At 36.4% G+C, this 20,701-nt stretch overlaps 1 protein-coding gene across 4 annotated transcripts in view; it reads left to right on the top strand.

Annotated features, from left to right (window-relative positions):
- DROSHA (drosha ribonuclease III) overlaps positions 1-20,701 on the top strand; it is a 118,297-nt gene that overhangs the window by 51,523 nt on the left and 46,073 nt on the right. For 3 of the 4 annotated variants that reach the window (XM_081285080.1, XM_081285079.1, XM_081285077.1), the window contains 5 exons: positions 2,817-2,986; positions 7,454-7,578; positions 9,164-9,263; positions 10,770-10,877; positions 20,229-20,336. In XM_081285080.1, coding sequence (XP_081141206.1) covers positions 2,817-2,986; positions 7,454-7,578; positions 9,164-9,263; positions 10,770-10,877; positions 20,229-20,336 — 611 coding nt within the window. The remainder of the gene's footprint in view (positions 1-2,816; positions 2,987-7,453; positions 7,579-9,163; positions 9,264-10,769; positions 10,878-20,228; positions 20,337-20,701) is intronic. The other variant, XM_081285078.1, reaches the window with a different exon arrangement.

Below are 20,701 nucleotides of genomic sequence, written 5' to 3'. Positions count from 1 at the left end.
TTCTTGTTCGCTGGTATTGAAAATTAAATACCCAAAAGACTCTGAGGCAAGCATAGAGAGCAGGTTTTATTTAAGAAAGACAGACTTCTGAAGAGAAGGGGGCCTTGAAGCTGAAAACCCATGGGAAGGGATGTGACTTGCTTTTTTATAGACCTCAGAACCCTTGTCTTTAATCATTGTTTTCTCTTTCTTCCCCATATATATGTGTCCAAGAGCAGGAGCATAGAGGTTGTTAGCAACCAGAGTGGAAGAGCACAGTTGCTCAGTTTGCTGAGGAATGTGACATATCCTGTCCACTTAGGCAAGGCAGGGCTGTAGGTAGATTGCTTTTGGCAAAGAAAGCATGTGTGGGTTGGCACAGTGGGCCCTTTTATAGAATTATTTTCTTAACCTCGGGTTCCCACCTTCTCATCTATCTGTCCCTTAATATTCCCATAAAGTATGAATTTTTTTTAAAAGATTCTTAAAAAAACACTACTTCTTACAATATCTTAGGCTAATAATGTATCTCCAAATGTCCCCACTCTTTTGAAATAATCTCACCACTATTACAAGCCAAATATTGGTGTGGCCTTTTCTTTTTTCTTGCTAAATCTAATTCATGTGGCAGTTCTGTTCAGAACTCTCAGGTTTCCTGCATGCTGCTGTTCTGTTTTTATTCACAGGTCGAGTGCAGTTACCTATTCTGGCTTTAGAATTTCTCTTGTCTGCCTGCCTATCTAGAGATTGCAGTGGACTCAGACTGAGACAGGCATCATGGGTTTGCTGTGAGGGGGACATCATCTATTGAAGAACATATGTCACATGCAGGAAGACTGAATACATTTTGAGACTAACTCAGAAATATGCCTCTAACAATGTTTCTTACTTAGTTTGTGCTGCTAGAACAAAAGTACCATGAATTGAGTGACTTAAACAATTTGTTTCTCCCAGTTTTAGAGGTTGCAAATCTGAGATCAGGGTGTCAAGGTTCCTGTGAGGACCTGCTTCCTGCTTCACAGACAGCCTTGTATCTTTACCTGATGGAGAGAAGAGAATACAAGCTGTTTCCTGTCCCTTATTACACGAGCACATATCCTGTTTATGAGGCCTAATCACCTCCCAATGGCCTTGCCTCCTAATACTATCCCATTGGGAGTGAGGACTTTAACATATGAGTTTTGAAGAGACATGGTCAGTCTATAACACTATGGGAATCAAAGGTGACTTTTGGATTTAAGGCAGATGATTTGTAATGTGGCAAAAAAAAAAAAAAAAAGAAAAAATTTTTTTTACTTCTATATAGCTGGGTGTGGTGGTACATGCCTATAATCCCAGAGACTTGGGAGGCTGATGCAGGAGAATCACAAGTTTGAGGCCAGCCTCGGCAATTTAGCAAGTCCCTAAGCAACTTAGTAAGACCTGTTTCAAAGTAAAAAATAAAAAGGGCTCAGGGGCAAAGCACCCCTGGGTTCAATCCCTAGTAACCCCCTCACCTTTTTTATTGTCTCTTCCTTTCCACTGTAATATGAGCTTTGGGAAGGCAGGGGCTTTGGCTGTTTGGATCACTGCTGTGAGCCCAGGTCCTAAAATACTGCCTGCTAAGTGCTTAGTAAATATTTGTGAATGAATGAGTATTTAGATGAATGAATGAATGAATGCATTTGCATATATATAATATATATTATATATATACATATGTACCATTATATGTTGTATATATGCAATGTGGTCCAGATCCACAGCAGCATCTGAGATAGCGAAACAGCTCAAAGGAATTTTTTTTTTTTTTTTTAATCTCAAGGGTATTGGCTTTTCCAAATTCTCAGCAGCTCATAATAAAATCTTTACCCTCTGTGTTTTCTAGATTCCTGGTCCATTAGTTTTTGTGCCATCCCATCCCCACCATCTTTTGCTTTTGCTACCCTTGTTTCTCCATGAAGTGTTTGGCTCTGTACCATAACTTGAAGCATAGCTCATGATGGGGAAAGGATAATCATTGTTCTGTAGATCTTTAGGGCTTTTATCCTTCTTTTGGGTGCGAGTAGGCAAAGAAAAGTGATACCAGGTGGGTTGCCTGTGTTGATTAAGAAGCAAAACCCAAAAAGGCAGAATCTCACATTAATGCCCAAATTAAATGGATGTTTTTGGTTCATCAAATGGATTGTCTTTTTCCAAGATACTTCAGTTATGTCCTTTGTTGTTTTTGTCTTCTGTACTTGGTGATATATGTTTCTGAAAGGCACAGACACTTGGTGTTATTTCCATGTACTAACTCCATAATGATTTTCTACAATATTAGTACTGGCTCTTTAGCTCTATTCATCGTGGCAGGTGCAGCACATTAGCACCAAAAAATTAGACCATAATGCAACAATGGCATATTGAAAACATCCATAAATATCTCATAAAAGCTTAGAATTTCCTTAAGACAGTAACATTACTTCTAAAGAGCTTTCATCTGTTACTTAGAAAGAATGATAAAATATTTAAGACATAACATGGTTCTATATATTATAAACTCTGATTCTTTATGCTAGTGGCTTTAAATTTATTTAGGCAGGTGTCTTTTTTTTAATATATTCATACCTCACAAATGAAGCTTTTTATCATTTATAATGTTGTTGCCATTTTAGTAAATGAGATGGTTTATGAGCCCTGTTCATTGATGAAACAAATGGCTTTTGTATTATTTGGCACCTGGCTAACAATGTAAATTATAAATTACCTTTTACATGTGCTCTTTTCCCCCATTGTCTTGCTTTTCCTTGTTCGACTGAGGATTGCTGTTAATTGGGAGCCTTACTTTTCCCCTCTCTCTCCACCCCCCACCCAAGATGGAGGCAAGGAAGTGCTGTCAATGCACCAGATTCTTCTCTACTTGTTACGGTGTAGTAAAGCCCTGGTACCTGAGGAGGAGATTGCCAATATGCTTCAGTGGGAGGAGCTTGAGTGGCAGAAATATGCAGAAGAATGCAAAGGCATGATTGTTACCAACCCTGGGACGGTATGTTCTGGTAATTCACACACTGAGCACTGAATTGGCTTTTTTTCCAGGTTTGGATGTTTTGCCAAAAACAAACAACAGCAACAAAAACTCAGTACATTTTAAAAGCTTCAAGTGCTTATTGTATTTTGTTCTTTGAAGAATTTTTACTAATCAGAAAATTTTTACTGATCATAGAAAATATTTACTAATTAGAAAATAGTATAATTTAGCCATATTTAGTAATCAGTTCACCAAATTAATAAATTTACCCTGCCTTAAGATTTTTTGATGCAAATTGCCATCCGTAAGGGTTGTGAAATTTGTATTCTGACCTGGAATACATAAGAGTACTCCTTTTTTTTCATACTAATTACACTGATTCAAAGAATTTTGTCCAGGTTTGGTGGTGCACACTTGTAGTCCCAGCAATTCAGGAGGCTGAGGCAAGAGAATTAAAAGTTCAAGGTTAGCCTGAACAACTTAAGCTAAAAAGTCAGCTAGAACTAAAACCCCAGCGCACCCCTTACTTTTAATATTTTTATTTGGGACAGGATCTAATTAAGTTGTCAGGCTCTCAGTGTAATTAGTATGAAAAAAGGAATAGATGGCAATTTGCATCATAAAAATGAAGCTTTTAAAATGTACTGAGTTTTTGTGGGTCCGGTACCAGGGCTTTACTACACCGTAACGTCTTGCCTCCATCTGGGTGGGGGGTGGAGAGAGAGGGGAAAGTAAGGCTCCCAATTAACAGCAATCCTCAGTCGAACAAGGAAAAGCAAGACAATGGGGAAAAAATTTATTGTTTCAAATTTATATTTATTTTGGTTTCTAGTGCAAATTGATACTTTGAATGTTTACTGTATATTCATTTTAGATAATTGCCTATAATTATCTTTGGTGTGACTTTTCTTTTGTGGTATTTCTTCTCTTTTTATTGATCTGTTATCATTATCATTACAAGTATTTACCATTAGTATTGTTTGCTTCTTAAATTTTTTTAAAAAGTAGATTCTAAGTTAATTTTTGAAATAAATGTATAAAGGTTAAAAGCAGAAAAATTTTAAAATTTATTTATTTATATAAAATATAGCATTTTATTTCAGGGAGTTTTTTTCTCTGTAATATGTTTTATAAAATAATTATATATTGGCATCTTTTTTTTTTTTTTTTTTTTTTTAAAGAGAGAGTGAGAGAGGAGAGAGAGAGAGAGAGAATTTTTTTTTAATATTTATTTTTTAGTTCTCGGCGGACACAACATCTTTTGTTGGTATGTGGTGCTGAGGATCGAACCCGGGCCGCACGCATGCCAGGCGAGCGCGCTACCGCTTGAGCCACATCCCCAGCCCTATATTGGCATCTTATAAAATTTTGTAGAAATGGAGAATTAATATATATCCACGTAAAGAAACAGAATAAGCTATTTAAACAAAGTTTTTTTTAAAACTGCCAATTGTTGAAAACAGTATAAATTATTACTTTTTGTTGTGTTGACACTAACAGCTGCACAAACAAAAAATTGCTGCTTGTAAATCCAAAAAATGAAATAATTTAGTAAAAATATGTTTAAGCATAAGACTTAAGACTAGAAAAATCATACAAATTTTGTTATACTGTTAAGCCACATAAATAATTATCAAAGTAACTTTAAAAGAAATATATAGTAGTACTATGTGGTTAAGACTACAAATTTTATTTTTTTTTAAACAACTGCATATATTTTTATTTCTTGTCAGTTTCAGAGCTGAGTCAGAGGATGGGGTTGATGGTGGCAGGAGACATGCATTTATCTTGGTTGTTCTATAGTGGACACATTGGGAACATAATCACCTTGGGCTTTCTTCTCTGGCATAGTTAAGTTTTCCTGAAATCCTTGTTATCAGCTGGATTTTTTTTTTTTTTTTAACCAAGGATGCCTTGACTGGCCACATCCCTTATGCTGTAGGCAGTGGAGCATTTTGCAGCTTTAAAAATCCCCTGGTGCTTCTGATCATCCATTGCTTATTTTTGAGTTCATGGCATAGATGACATTTACGTGTCTCAATTATCATCATTTAGTTACTTAGTTGAGGGACCACTGTGTGACCGGTGCTAGTGAAGGTTTCATATTATATGTGATGCTTGCTCAGTTGAAAACTCAAGGTGTAGAAAACATCTGTGGTGATGGTTGCGTTAGTGGGCCAATTAGGAAAGCCTGTAGTTGCAGCAGAGGTTACTGGGCCAGGCCTGCCAGGAAGGCTTCATAAGCACCACAGTGGGGGTCTCAGAGAAATCAAAAAACTGTACTAATTATTGGCACAATTAATGTAAATCATTGAGGTGGTGTGAGGTCAGTTTTGAAGATAGTGAGGAAACCAGACTAGTCAGAATGAAATATCTTGGTGTCTTATATTGGGAAATAATGAGTAATAAATTCAGAGAGGTAAATTTGGATGTTAGGCTTAGGAATATGTTGAAATTATTTTTTAGTGTTTGTGTAAAGATATTACATCCTCATGAGAAGTGTAAAGTTACTCAGAAGTTAAGGTAGAATGACAGTACGTTGTATCCTCTGGGTACTTGCTTTGAAAGACTTCCCAATGGCAAGAATTTTGGAAAATTTATTAAATTTTTCAAGCCATTATGGTCACATTAAATACTTCATTGCTTTAAAACTTAAAAAAAAAAATTATTCCCTGAGCACTTTACCTCTGCCAGGGAATTCTTGGGTCATTAGTGAGAATAGTATGATAGATGTATGAGATAGTATGATAGATGTTGAGATAGTATGATAGATGTTGAGGGTATGGTCAGAGTCTAGAACTTATTTAATTTCCTCCCTCCCCATAATTTGGATATACTATGGATTTTTTTTTTTTTTTTTTTTTTTTTTTTTTTTGAGACAAGGTCTTACTATGTTGCCCAGACTGGTCTTGAACTCTTCTGGGCTCAAATGATCTTTCTTCCTTAGCCTCCTGAGTAGCTGCAAGTATAGGTGTGTGCCACAGCTCCTGGCTACTATATTTTAAATCACTGTTTATTCTGTTGATACAATAGCCTGGTGTTTAAAGTCATAGAAATATGAATAATTCAATGGTATTCTTTAATTGTACACTTTCTCTTATAAAAATGTAGCCTGCCACTTTGATGTACACAATAATTAAAGCAATTATTAGACCTAAGTAACATGTTTCTACTCTACTGCTAATGGATATTGAAATAATTTGATATTAGTTTCCCTGTGAACAAGTTTTTTTTTTAATCTCTTAATTTTTAGATCAGGTACCAAGTGAAATTTTGATTATCAAATGACATTTAAATTTTTTAAATAAAACTTAAGTTTGAGTCGTTTTTTAACAATATGAATGAATCTGCACAAATCTGTCCTCTTTGTCACATAGTTGTATTTGTCAGATGCTGGATTGGGTCAGGGCTGTAGTTGTAGGTAAGGGACCAGCTTTCCCAGTTGTGGGGTGATTTTCCTGGTTTTAGTATTAGAATCAACCCCTACATCCCACACAAACTGGACACTGACTGATTGTAGGAACTGTTGTGAGACAGAATGCAGCTCACTTGCCTCTGTGTGCATCAATTCTGCAGCCAAAATGTCTGAAGTAACTGAGCCACAGACTCCACAATCTTGTACATGAAATGAATTACTAGTTAGGGACTTCCCTGAGAGTTGATTATAAGCAAGGAGGTTGCTAAGACACATTCTCCATGATTTTTATCATCTTTTCACAAATTTAAACTTTTAGGATGAAAGGTTTTCCAAAAATGGTCTAGAAGTAGCCATCCATTCATTTATTTCCTTATTAGACATGAAGGGAAAAAACATATTAGGCTGTTTGTTAAAATACAAAAAAATGAGGCTAGGGTTGTGGCTCAGTGGTAGAGCGCTTGCCTAGCATGTGTGAGGCACTAGGTTCAAATCTCAGCACCACATAAAAATCAATAAAATAAAGGTCCATTGACAACTAAAAAATATTTTTAAAAATACAAAAATGTTGTACAGCTCTTCTAATTTAAAGGTGTAAAATTAAAGAAATGTACAAGGTATACTGAGGACTAGTGCGGGAATATTTTAAATAGAGACATCTGTTTGCGCTTCTTATGTAAAAATAAACTATTTATTTGAAATGTGAAATTAAAGCACATCTCTTCACTGTGATGTGGAATCCTTCCCTGGTGCCTTGGAGAGGATAAGGAAAAGTTATATCTGACTAGGTGTCCTTTTAAAAGTTTAATTTTTAAAGGTTTCTGTGTGGACTGCAAAAAAAGGATAAAATCATTGTTCATTATGCCAAATAGCATAGACTCATTTGCAGGGATGACATTATAGTTTTTATATAGTATAGCTGCTATGATTAAAGGATTTTAAATGACATTTTTCCCTTTGGGGACAAGGCTTTCCTAGAAAAAATCCGATTAATTCCTTCCCTATTTAGGTTAAAGTCAATACTTGAAGTCTTCTTATGGGAATAAATGGCTTTGATTTTTTTTCTCTAGAAACCAAGTTCTGTCCGCATCGATCAACTAGATCGTGAGCAGTTCAACCCTGATGTGATTACTTTTCCGATTATCGTGCACTTTGGGATACGCCCTGCACAGTTGAGTTATGCAGGAGACCCACAGTAAGATATTTCTCGGTGTTTGTCTTAGCCACTTTCACCTTCTACTAACAGCTGAATTAGCAGAGGAATACCCTTTAGTGGACATTTTCCTTTTTAAAAATTAAGAATTGAAATGAGCCATGTTCTAAATTTACGTTACCAAATGGTAGCTCCTAAAGAATGATTTTTTTCTCTACTATTTGACTATAAGAAATTATTATGAAAATAGATTATCCTTGGCAATCTTGGTCAACTTGAGTCCTGTATGGTTTTAGACTTTAAGGAGCTTTTCCTTTATTTGTCATTATAATAATTATTGTTATCATTTTTTATTTTTTCAGTGCCCTCTAGAGGAAAGTAGCACCATATTGGTTCCTAGCACTGCTGAATTTGTGCATAATTCTATTTTGGGGGGCATCTTATTAAGATCTCAAGACTCCTTGCAGAGTCAAGGGTTGTGTTGGAAGTAGGAGCCACGATGCCCTACTTAAGAGTTGTTACTTTGCACATTTGGGTTTTTCCAACTGGCATGTTAGTCTTTTTCTGGTAGAAGATGAGGATGTGTGGGAGTGGAGATAGTACCATTGTATTCTTCAGGAGTGCTTGGATTTCCTACCTTGTTAAACAGTTTCCTGACTTAATTTTTTTAAAATAAAGGATTCATGATGGGAGAAAAGGGAATGGGAGATTTTCAGTTCATAAATACAGTTCTGGCTGACATATATTAGAAGAGGCTAAAGGGTTTTGTTCTTTTTTTTCCCCCTTTGGATAAAAGTATGAAGCAGTGAACCAGGCACTGTGTAAGTACTTCTTTCTTTCCTCCATTCTCTAAAAAAAATGTTATCAAAAAAGGAGAGCCCAGCTCAGGCCAAGAAAGGATCAGTTTCATTATGACAGAAAATCTTTTGCAAATCCCTTCTTCTCAGAAAAATGTTAGTAGAATGTGATTAGGCTCTCGTCAACTCAGATGGCAGGACTGTGAATTGATGGACTGCATATTCTCTTCATTCCCAGATGTTAAATGGTATTCTTTAGACTGATCCAGGTTGACACATATGTGGATACAACAAATATATTTATTATGATTATGGTAAATACAAATTGGTGTACACCATTTATCTTTTCCCTCTCCAGTGGAAAAATGGGTACAGTTATGTGTCTCAGGTATCAGCACAAACAGGGTTCTCTATTCCAATACTCTTTAGCTGATTAGCCCTATTAAAGAAGGGGTTTTCTTCCAACAAAAGAAATATTTCATATTTAAGTATAATCATTCACTTGTAAAAAGGTAATAACAACGAGAAAGGCGACATGTTTCCATTGACTAAAGTGTTTCTGTGTGTCTTCTTTGGAATTGTTTCCAGAGATTCATCTTTATTGTCACATTCATTTTCAACTCAAATAAGCAATAATCATCTTAATCACCAGGTTCCAGATGACTTGCCATCCTGCCCTCCAATCCCAAAACCTTAGAATGAAGGTTTGCTGCCATTAAGGATATTCAAATGAATGTGATTTATGACTGAGCAGGCCTATTAAAATAATTGGTTATCTCACTGTAGATTGCCTTCTCTGTCTGAGATGTCTGTCTTGTCCTTTTCCTTAGGTACCAGAAACTGTGGAAAAGTTATGTGAAACTTCGCCACCTCCTAGCAAACAGTCCCAAAGTCAAACAAACTGACAAACAGAAGTTGGCACAGAGGGAGGTCGGTATTGAAACTGATTCCTTGGTGATTAATGATGATGTACCTCACATTTATTTCAAGATTGTTGCATTACATTGTACTTGTAGAATAAGTTAGTATACTGATCATTTAAAAAAATCTACTGGTACCCAAGAGAGGAGGATTTGTTTCTTAATGTGTTACTACCTTTGGGAATAATTTTTTTTTTTTTTTTTTTTTTTCATTTTTGGTAGTGCTGAGGATCAACCCAGGGCCTTGCACAAGTAAGGCAAATGCAGCAAATGCTGTACCATTGAGCTACACTGCCATTCCATTAAATATATCTTTCGTAGAAATTGAAAAAAAACTTAAAAGTTTGCTAAATCGGCCTTTTATTTTTGATTATAAAGTGCACATTATGCAGCATTAAGTCTTACTGAGATTTCTTGGTCTTAGGGTTATAAAAAGTCTTTCATAATTCTGGTGGTTTATCAGGGTAAACATGTTTTATAAGGTTTGATATCCCACATTCCATATTTCTTCACCAATGAGTAGTAGTATCCTTGTTTTCCAGGATTGATGTTTTAGTTTAAATTTAAAAATAAATGGATTTAGTATCAATACAGAATTTTGTCTCAGTGAGGTTTTTTCTGCTGTGATAGTAGAATAGCAAGGTTTGGAGGCTGGGGAAAGTGAATTCCGGCTTTGTCACTTACTGTGACTTGAGCAGTCAGCCTTTTTGTAAAGGAGGGTTGAAGACTGAGAGGCTGACTGAAATTTGCCTGTTTTAATGCACCCAAGGAAAAAGGTGGGTGTATGGGCTTCTGAAATGCTCCATTTAACATCTGTCCTATGGTGTTTGATCTGTAGTAGGAACTTAATCAGTGGTGGAGGTTGTGGTGATTCCTCTTTATTATGAATTACTATGAGATTTTTTTTTTTATTGAACTGCATGTATACAAATATAAAATTATTTCTTATAATTAATTGTCTGAAGGGCATTGAAGGTGAAGAGTCAGTTCTTGATTGAGTCTCTCAGGTGAAATTTTGGATCATTTTTCTTTTTTTTTAATGTCCCCTTATAGCAGGAACATAAAGAGGTTTGCAAATTAGAAGGCAATTTTTAGAATTTGTGGGTTGCAGATTAAGTGATTGTCTTTCTTAGATGGAAATGCTTAACGTAAGGCTTGATATGAATATAATTTTTATGTGCTGAATTCAAATCCCAAACACCACATTTTGTTTCTCTTATCAGTGAAAGGACATATTTTGTTCGAATGTGCCAGATTAGTAGATTTGGTTTAGAAATTTCCTTATATAGTTACCATGAAGGATCACCTTATACCCTTGGCTTCATACATCCCAGCCATCATTTCAAATAAAATATAATTTTGCACAAATTGGTTTGAGTACCTGAATGTAGAGATGATACTGAATTGTAAAGATAGTATCGAATATGTGAATCCAACTTATTTTCTAATGCTTGCTGTTTGGCTTAATATTGCTTTACAACTGTCAAGTTACTCATCATAATGAGTTCTTTTCTAGGAAGCACTCCAAAAAATACGACAGAAGAATACAATGAGGCGAGAAGTAACTGTGGAACTAAGTAGCCAAGGATTCTGGAAAACTGGCATTCGTTCTGATGTCTGTCAGGTGATGACACTTCTGAGAACACAATTATGCCCATCTCTCTCTTCCTTTAAAAGGCATTGGCACTGAAATTTTGTCTAATTGAAAAGTTTCTATGGAACACACTATCCTCAGGCTAAATGGAACAGGAAGCATAGATTGTTTTCTGTTGTTTGGGTTTTATTTTTGTTGTCTGTTCTGGTGGTGGTATTGTTTTTTATGTGTGTGTGTGTGTGTGTGTGTGTGTGTGTATGTCTGTGCGTGTGGGTGAGGGGGGAGGAGTGTATGTAATAATTCAGACTCTTTACTTTAGATAAAGCTATGCCTGCCTTCATATGCACCTGCCTAATTGCAGCACACATGTAGATGCTGGTACAAAAGAGATAATCCAGCAGCCATACAGGATCTTTGGAGTGTACAAACTTTCTGGAACAATGACCTAAATTTATATTGCAGAGAACTGAGGGCATTAATGAACAGAATCAGTATGCATTTCATATTTGAACCAAATGACAGTATTTTTTTTCTCTTTGGTGAACTCAGTAGAGAAATATTTCAGCCACGAGTAACTGACTCCTTAATGAGTATCTTTGTCTTTCCCATGGGTGGAATTTATACCAGATTAGATATCACCCCAAACCAGCATATTCTTAAGATCTTCAAGATAGCTGTTCATTGCACTTCATGAGAATTACAATAAAGGAAATAAGTATGCAGACTGGGTTAGATAATGAAATTTGCTTTGTTCAGCCTTTTGGAAAAATAGGTTCAGGCTTCTACTTGTCTGTTTAGATGGTAGCATTCATTGTAATAAGTTCAGGCAACTTCTTAGATATTTATCTCATCATAAAGAATTTTTTGAAGAAAATCAATGTTGGCATTTAATTATTATATTGAACAGTACAGTTTAATCCAATAATTAAAAGTATTGTTACACAGTTCATTTACTGAGTGATATCCAAAGCTAACTATTTTTGTATTAAGATGAACTACTATTGTGAGAATAATTATCTGCAGTGGTAACCAATTACCATTTTCTCAGTTATTTTTTCAATTGACCAATATTTTTTTACTATCAGTCCTTTGAGAGGTGAATATTTTCTGTCTTTGATTCTTTCCCAGCACCATTTGAAGTCATACCTTTTCATTTTTTCTATTTGTTAGTGTTTCTACAAAGCCAGCGTTTGGTAATCTCAGTGATAAGTAAATCAGAGTTCATTATTTAAGAAGTCATAACATTTTAGGAGCTATGGGCATGGCTCAGTGGTGGAAGCACTTACCTAGCACATTTTGAGGCCTAGCACATTTGATCCACAGCACCAAACACACGAGAAAGTTTCATCAAACTGTGGTGTATTAAGAATTGCAAGAAAACTTAGAGCCTCCTAGTTTATTGGTTTTTATAGTTGTGTTTTTGATTAACTCTGAAGTATTTTTTCCAAACAAAACCCTGTGGAGCTGTAATTTGTAAAAGGAGGGAGGAAAAAACTGTCTGATGAATGGTCGGGTGCTGGTATGGAGAGAGTGTCTCGTTTTACTTGATTTCTCTGCTCCATGTAGTAGTCATTAAGCCGGTTTATTCCACTGAACTTTTTTTTTTTTTTTAAGTATTAAGCCCTTTTATTCTTTTTTTGATAAAACAGGGATGCTAAATGATCTGTTCCAATGTAGTTTTATATTCTTTAGCAATATCATAGATGTCTTGCTCTGGCTGTACAGCTAGTAGAGAGGCAGCTCAAGAATTAGGTTCTCTTTTTTTTCTCTCTGTGTTGTCTTCTATATTCTGCCTCAGGGTTGGTAGGCAAAAGGACTCATTTGCCTTGATTAATGGTCAGAGAAAATTGATCCTGGTTAATCCCCTGCAAAAGTGAATGCTTCGTGTTCTAATAATAACTTTCCCTCTATAGAACTCCCCCTGTTCCAAAGAGAACTGCCATCTATTTAGAAGTCATGCTTCCATTTCTTATTTCTTTTGGTAGATGTCTTTTTAACATTTAAATACGATTACCCTCATGTTTAAATTACTTGATAAGAATCTAAATTGCTGGGCTGGGGATGTGGCTCAGGCGGGAATTCGCTCACCTGGTATGCAAGGGGCGCTGGGTTCAGTCCTCAGCACCACATAAAATAAAATAAAGTTGTTGTGTCCACCGAAAACTCTCTCCTCCCTCTCTCTCTCTTTAAAAAAAAAAAAAAAAAAGAAAGAAAGAATCTAAATTGCTGCCTCTGAGTTCATATGTATAGAAGGAATTACTTATGGTTTGTTTAAAAAAAAAGAAAGAAAGTTTGTATATAAAAAGGAATGAAAATGAGCCAGCCAGCTACCTAAAAAATCAGTATAATCTAAAGAGAAGAAAATGTAAGGGATGGAGGTATAGCTCAGTGGTATAGTACTTACCTAGGATGTAGGAGGACTTGGGTTCCATCCCCAGTATCACGGGGGTGGGGGGGTGGATCTAAGAATGATTAAATTGTGGGGTTGGGAGTTGCCTCTCTGCTTTGAAATAGCTTTTTACACATCAACATCAAATCATCTTGGAGGCATTCTGTAGCTCTCAGCTTTGGTGAACAGATGAGTTATTTGTTTATCTTGATATGAAATATAAAGTCACTGTAATATTCTTGAAGTTGTGAAAGTGAATTATTACCTGCACTGAACTTAAAATGTTAACATATAGAGATGCCACCTTGAGAGAATTTGGATGTGTTACTCATCAACTCATTCATTATAGTCAAGCAACCTAGTTCTGATAGTAAATGCAAAAAGCTAAAGTAAGGTAGAAATTATGTAGGGGAGAATGATAAGGGCAAATTGATTAATAATAGTTGCCTCTAGATTAATGAGTTTAGCCATACATTTTGGTTCAATTTTTACATTGAATTCTTTAAGTAAACAATAAGGGGCAACATAGTTCCCTCTAGTTTGTGTGTGTGTGTGTGTAAATCAGATAAAACTGAATATATTTTGCAGGCTGCTTTTAGGCTTATTTCTAAGGGTCATCTTAACTTTCTTTGTATAGTCCATTGTGTGGGTGACTACTCACAAGCTATACAAGTTGACATTTTTATTGCTTACTTGGTTTTTATGTTGTTCTTCATGATTTTGGTTGTGGAGGTTTAAAAAATATTTATAAAATTGGCAGCTTTTTAAGAGAGGCACAAACAATGATTTTATTGTTTTCAAGTAATATTGGCTTGCACCTTGGAACTGTTATTTGATTTCTTATCCTAGAATAAATGTTTTCTTTGGGTATGTGTACTTCAAACAAGATGGCATAGAATAATGCAGTTTAAAACCTTTAGAACAAAAGTATTTTGGATAATGAAGAGTAAGAATCTGAGAGACTTGAAAAATAGCAGTTAAATTAATTTATACACTGAATACTTAGAATAACCCTGATGCCAGTTAATAGGTGGGCTTATACTTAATTTTAAGAGAAGAAAGACTGAGTGCTTCTCAGAAATCCTTTGTTTGTTTGTTTGTTTGTTTGTTTTTCTCCTTCTATTTGGTAGTTCATCAATATAGAACTTACTCTTTATTGGTAATAATTGCTAGTAGTTATCTGGCCAAAACCTTGTGAGGCTGTCTGGCTGCTGTAGGAGATAAAACTGTTGTGATAAATCCAAGGTGGAGTGATGTAAGAGTACATTTTCATTGGTCAGAGAAGTTGGCAAGAGTTATTAGGTGGCTAGGAAATTCCACCTGGTATCCCAGCCAATGTTAAGAGGAATGAGAACAAGGCAGGTGCTATAACCTGTGGTTATATGGAAACCAAATGCAGACTTGTCACCAAGTTTGGAGAGAAACCATTGAAGGATTTTCGCTGTGTTGCTGTTTGCTAGTGAATTCTGGGCATTGTGGAAGAAAAAAAGAAATCAAAACCTGGATCGGTCTCATTCACCAGTACCTTCCCTTTTCTTCCTTCCTCCCAGCTCCTGATCTGCTTGCTCTACTGATATCCCTTTTATTATCATTATTATTTAATTAATATATTATAATTACATGTATATATAGATCTATCTGTATCTATATATCTATATATACATGTATCTGAGACTGGAAAAAAATGGAGCATGATGACTCAGAAGAGGAAGAAAAGGAACAGGCCACTATAGAACCTGACTTTTAAGAACAGGAATTTTTTACAAGGGTACTAAGAACACATAATGGAGCTTGGTGTGGTGGTGCACACCTTTAATCCCAACTACTCAGGAGTTGCACCTTTGAACTGTTATTTGATTTCTAGAACAAATGCAGAAGGATCATAAGCTGAAGGCCACCCTAGGCAACAAAGACTCTTATCTCAAAATAAAAAGGGCTAAAGTTGTAGTTCCATAAAGAGCATTTATCTAACATGTATGAGACCATACATGTTGAGGACAACAAATTGAATCTCCAGTAGTGCAAAAGAAGAAAGAGTTTTGCACTTTAGGTTAAATGGAGTCTTCTATGGAAGGAGACACCTGGCCCTGTACTGTCTTGAGGAGCAGGTTTGTGGATAGCACTAGACAGCTTCATGAGGGGCAAAGAACTGTGCCTTATGATCATCTCACCAGTGTGAGGCTGGTGTCCAACTGGGGACACTGACTCCTGGAGGAGAAACAGGAGGGAGGCTTGGGAGAAGAGGAGCCACGCTGAGCTGGTGTGTTTAATTTGAGTGGAGAGAGAGCTACATTTTGAATCAGTTGATGAATGTGCTGTTTTCCTGGAGTGACCAGGTGAAATGGGTTGGAGGGCTGCCATGGTTGTCAGACCAACTCTTGCTCAGTGATTTATCAAAGAATGGCTGCACAGGGAGAAGAAACATCTCTAGGGTTTAAGAGATTCTGGACAACAAATTGAAGGAAGAATTTTGTAAGTTAGATTATATGGGGATGAGAAGGACATTTTCTTTTATTGGTGCATTTTAGTGATACATAATAGTGGAATTCATTATGCAATATTCAAGCATGAACATAAAATAATTGGATCCATCTAATTCCCAGTACCTTCCCTTTTCTTCCCTCCTCCCAACTCCTGATCTGCTTGCTCTACTCTACTGATATCCCTTTTATTATCATTATCATTATTATTTAATTAGCATATTATAATTACATGTATATAGAGATCTGTCTGTATATATCTATAAAAGCACAATTCATTGTGGTTTGTTTGTACATGGACATAGCTAATTTAATTTGGTAGGGTGGTATATGCGTTAATCCCAGCTACTTGGGAGGCTGATGCAAGAGCATCACAAATTTGAGGTCAGCTTGGGCAACTTAGTGAGGCTGTGATTCAAAATAAAAAAGGACTAGGAATATAGCTTACTAGTGGAGCACTTGCCTAGTGTGTGTGAGACCTTGGGTTTGATCCCTAGCACCACAAAGAAGGAAATATCCCTTTTATTATCATCTGAGAGGTGACTGGCTTTAAACAGTTAACAAATGGATTTTGATTTTTGCACTACATGAGCTGTTTTTTTTTACTGGAGACTTAGTGCTACTTGTAAAGGAAGGAAAGAAGTCTTTGTTTAATGACTAAGGTCTGATAGAGAATTTGTGTGTGTGTGTGTGTGTGTGTGTGTGCGTGTGCGCGCTGGGGATTGTGTGTGTGTGTGTGTGTGTGTGTGTGTGTGTGTGCTGGGGATTGAACCCAGGCTCTTGTGCATGTGAGGCAAGCACTCTACCAACTAAGCTATATCTCTAGCCCTGAGAATTATTATTTTTTATTAATGAAAAGTTTTTAAACACATACAAAATTAGAAGAATATAATGAACTCTGTATAATCTATCACTCAACTTCAAAAATTCTCAACAGCATTTCTATAATGCAGATAACTAGCTACTGTTCACATTTTCCTGATTTTCTGTTAAGTGTATTTCAGTCTGAATTGAGGTTCAAACAATAATAATGCATTGTGATTAGTTAATTTTTTTTTTTCTTTCTGTACTGGGAATTGAACCCAAGGGCTCTCTACCACTGACCTATACCCACAGCCCTTTTTTATTTATTTTTCAGCAGGGTCTCGATAAGTTGCTGAGTTTGTGATCCTCTTGTCTCAGCCTCCTGAGTAGCTGGAATTACAGGTGTGCACCACCACACCAGGCTAGTTAATGTCTTTTTAATCTGTATATTTTTATTCCATTTTTCACTTTTTTTCTCCTTGCCAATATTTCTTGAGGAAAATGGGTCATGTGTTGAATAGATGTTCTGGGGTCTGATCTAGTGTTGCTGACTGCAACTGTATGGTGTCCTTCAACATTGCTTCCGTCCCTTATTTTTCCTTTAAATTGGTAGATCTACAACTGCAGTTTGAGACAGTACCACTGGCCACATGGCTATTTAAACTTAAAATAATTTAAGTGAAAATTTGAAAAGGTATTTTCTCAGTTGCCCTAGCTACATTTTGAGCACTCAGTAGACTCCTGTGGCTACTGCCTTTTTAAACAGCAAAATGTAGAACATTTCTGACTTCACAGAGAGTTCTGTTGAACAACAGTGGTCAGATTTTAAGTTCATTGTTTTTGCAAAACTTTCATAAGCAATGGTAGTCTCTGTGTGTTACATTGTCACCGTTGGTGGATTATTACTTAGCTGGTTCAGTAATTCATTGCAGTCTGCCAAAGAGATATTCTGTCTTCCTTCGTTATTAGAATATTTTTTGAAAAAGAATCTGTTCCTCTCCAACTATGTTTCCTCACTTTGGACTTGATCTTGATTCTCTTTTGTTGCTCTTAAAGTTATTTAAGTGAAATAAATTTTGTACAATAAGTGGAATACTTCTTGGTACTTTTAGGAAGGAGGTGTAAGCCAGGGTAGCTTTTCAGGGATCTTGAGCTCCTCCTATTCTTTCTGAAGTGTTAAAAATGCAGCCTCCAGGTGGCACCTGTCCCTGTGTTTATTTAGACCTTTTCTTCCCTTTGCCCTTTATTGTCTCTCTCCTGTTCAATGCCTTCTACCCCCAGCACTCTCGGTTCATGGTAGAGCATTAGCCTGCAAAGGAGCTTTAGTTTTTAGTTTGGAGTGTTTAAAGGACCGAGACTTCTCCAGTACTGTCCAACTGCCTCTTTTCTCCCCTGTGAATTAGATTGTGCACAGCCCTCTCTAGGTCATTTTTTTTGTGTGTGTGTGGTAGTATTGGGAATTGAACCCAGGGCCTTTTGCATGGAAGGCCAGCACTCTACCAACTGAGCTATATCCTCAGTCCCTCAGTCACATTTTTAATAAATACTAGCTGTTGATTTGGGGATGCTTCCATTCTCAGGGCTGTCAGAAGCCCTGTTACTCTCCCTCTTTTCTCTCCTGCTAATGCTGAGGTCCCCATGCTGCCTGTTCTCATTCACTTTTATTTGATGGTTTGTGAGGATTCCTTATCTAGTTTTTACATAGCTGTTTCAGAGGTGTTTGGTTTTGCTAGTGTAGTTGTTCTCCTGTCTTGGGAGAATTTAAGGAGATTTGAAAACTACGCTACCATTTTCTCACAATCTCTCAAAGGAGTGTTTTTGTTTGTTTGTTTAATTGAAGGGAAAGTATGATGCTCAGTGATTTTATTTCAACATTGCAAAGATTTGGTAATTTTTAAAATGAAGTAGAGATTATAACAGTCTCGTAGATAACACTGAAACATGATTGTCTCTAATCCAGGTAGAGGTGGATCATACATAACTTTCCATGATACTCGAGGAAATAGACCTATTTGGAAGGAGAAACTGGCTCTGTTTAGAGCAAGTTTAGGGGAAGAGATGAAGGAACTAAAAGTTGTTTTATATGAGACAAGATGGAAATAAGGGTTAGGTTAGCTAAGGTAAGATGGTGGGGGGGGGTCATGCCACAAAAGTGTTCTGTTTGTTTCCAGCGGTAGAACTAGAAAGAGAAGGGTAGGCCTCCTATGAGATAGATTTGGGCTTGAAGTGTAAAGTGACTTTTTAATACTCAATTAAATTCTAGAGTGAGTATTACTTTCCTGACAAGTAATGATTCATTACTCAGGAGGTATTAAAAAATAAGAAGCTTGAGGTCGAGTCTGTACTTTAGAAAGGCAGTTGCTCTGCATAGTTCTCATGGCTCATCCCTTGAGCTGTCAGCATCAACTCCCTTGAGCTTCCTGCAGTTTAAATGGCTGCAAAACTGTGTTATACTTTGGGTGCATACTTTGTGTTCATATTGTTGTTTTTAAATATAGCACTTATAAAAACAAAGTGAACCAAGTGCCAGTAACTCAGATTATAATGGAGCCCTTGATAGCAATAACAGGGCGTTCATCTTTTAATCTTCCACCAATATTGTAAGGCCTGGCACATGGAGGTGCTCAATGTATATTTATTGAATGGAGCTGGCAAGAAAGATTTTCTGTTGATTAGAGATCCTATTTGGTAGAACTAGTCTTTCTTTATAAGTTAATAATACAGGGAACTGATTTCTGTAGTTTTAAGCAAATCCATTTTCATGTATTTTTAAACAATACCAGCTTAAAATACTTCAAAGACTGAAATGATGTAAAGCATATGTCAGTCATTTTGTGGGCTGTGCCCATCCTCCAGGTTCTAATGAATAAGAATGATTCCTTCATTTTCTTGAGTTCTAGGGAAACATTCTTAAAGAAAAGAAAAAAACATGCCTTTCATGAAATCATCTCCCAATAAGGAATCTTCAGCCAAATGAAAAGTGATTGAAGCAAAAATATAAGTTTCATGTCCTCAGGTGCCTTAACTGTATTTGATGGTTTTACAAAAGTTGTCTTTGGAATGTTAGATCATTAAATGTTAAACCTAGAGTGGCTTTTGGAGATCATTTGGATCAGAGGTTCTTTATCAAAAGATAATGATGGGGTTTAGGTTGTGAACACATAACAATTGGGTATAACTTTTGCATGTTTCTATATATATGGGCATTTTCCTGGGGAAGGTCATTTTCCTTCAATTATCAAAACTGTCTTCACCCTAAAGAAGAATGAATCCTAATCCAGTTTTTGTGTGTGTGTGATTAGAAACAGGAGGCACAGAAATGCATGTGCCTCACTCGAGGCTGCTCTGCTGCATACTAATGGAACCAGAGCGGCTCCTACTTGAATAAGGGCTGAGATTTTTGTGTTTGCTCATTTAATCCTTTTACTATCCATGGGAACTAAGGTAGAGAGGTAAAGTAATTTGCCCCAAGTCACACAGTGACAGAACAGGATTTGGACTCAGGCATTCTGGTTCCACTGACTAGATAGACCCTTAATAACTACAGTATGCCACCCCCTATGGATGATTCTACAGGATGCCACACACCCAGTAAACTGTTCTAGGATTTTGCAAGATGAAATTTGTCATGTGGAAATGATTCTTGTTTGTTGTAAAATAAATGAAGCATTTTTAGAGGGTTAAACATATTGAAGTATTTCTTTCTAGCACGCAATGATGCTGCCTGTTTTGACCCATCATATCCGCTACCACCAATGCCTGATGCACCTGGACAAGTTGATAGGATATACTTTCCAAGATCGTTGTCTGTTGCAGGTAAGAATTGCTCTCCTGTGAACTACCCTAATAAAATACAAGTAAGTTATCTTGCAGATTTATAGTGATGCATTAGGTTCTCTTGTGGGAGTGATGAGGATTTTTGTTCTACCCTGGTTTCTTTTGCAGCTTTCAAATCCTTCCTCTCACACTTATTTGAGGTTCTCCCTACAGAAATAGGCTCAAGCTAAAATCGGCCTTCAATCCTGAGCCCTCTTCCATTGCTTCCTTCTTTTTGCCGCTTCTTTCCAGTGCTGAGTGTGTAATTCTCTGAAAGGCATGGATTTTTAGGGTTTTTTTTTTTTTTTTTTTCTTCCCCAGAAGAGGGCTTGTGCCTAAGTTCTGGAAGTTTGATTCTGGAGGAG

This window comes from Spermophilus citellus (assembly GCF_964194105.1).
Source record: "Spermophilus citellus genome assembly, chromosome: 1".
Classification (NCBI taxonomy): Eukaryota; Metazoa; Chordata; class Mammalia; order Rodentia; family Sciuridae; genus Spermophilus; species Spermophilus citellus.
This window is presented reverse-complemented; position numbering and strand designations above follow the sequence as displayed.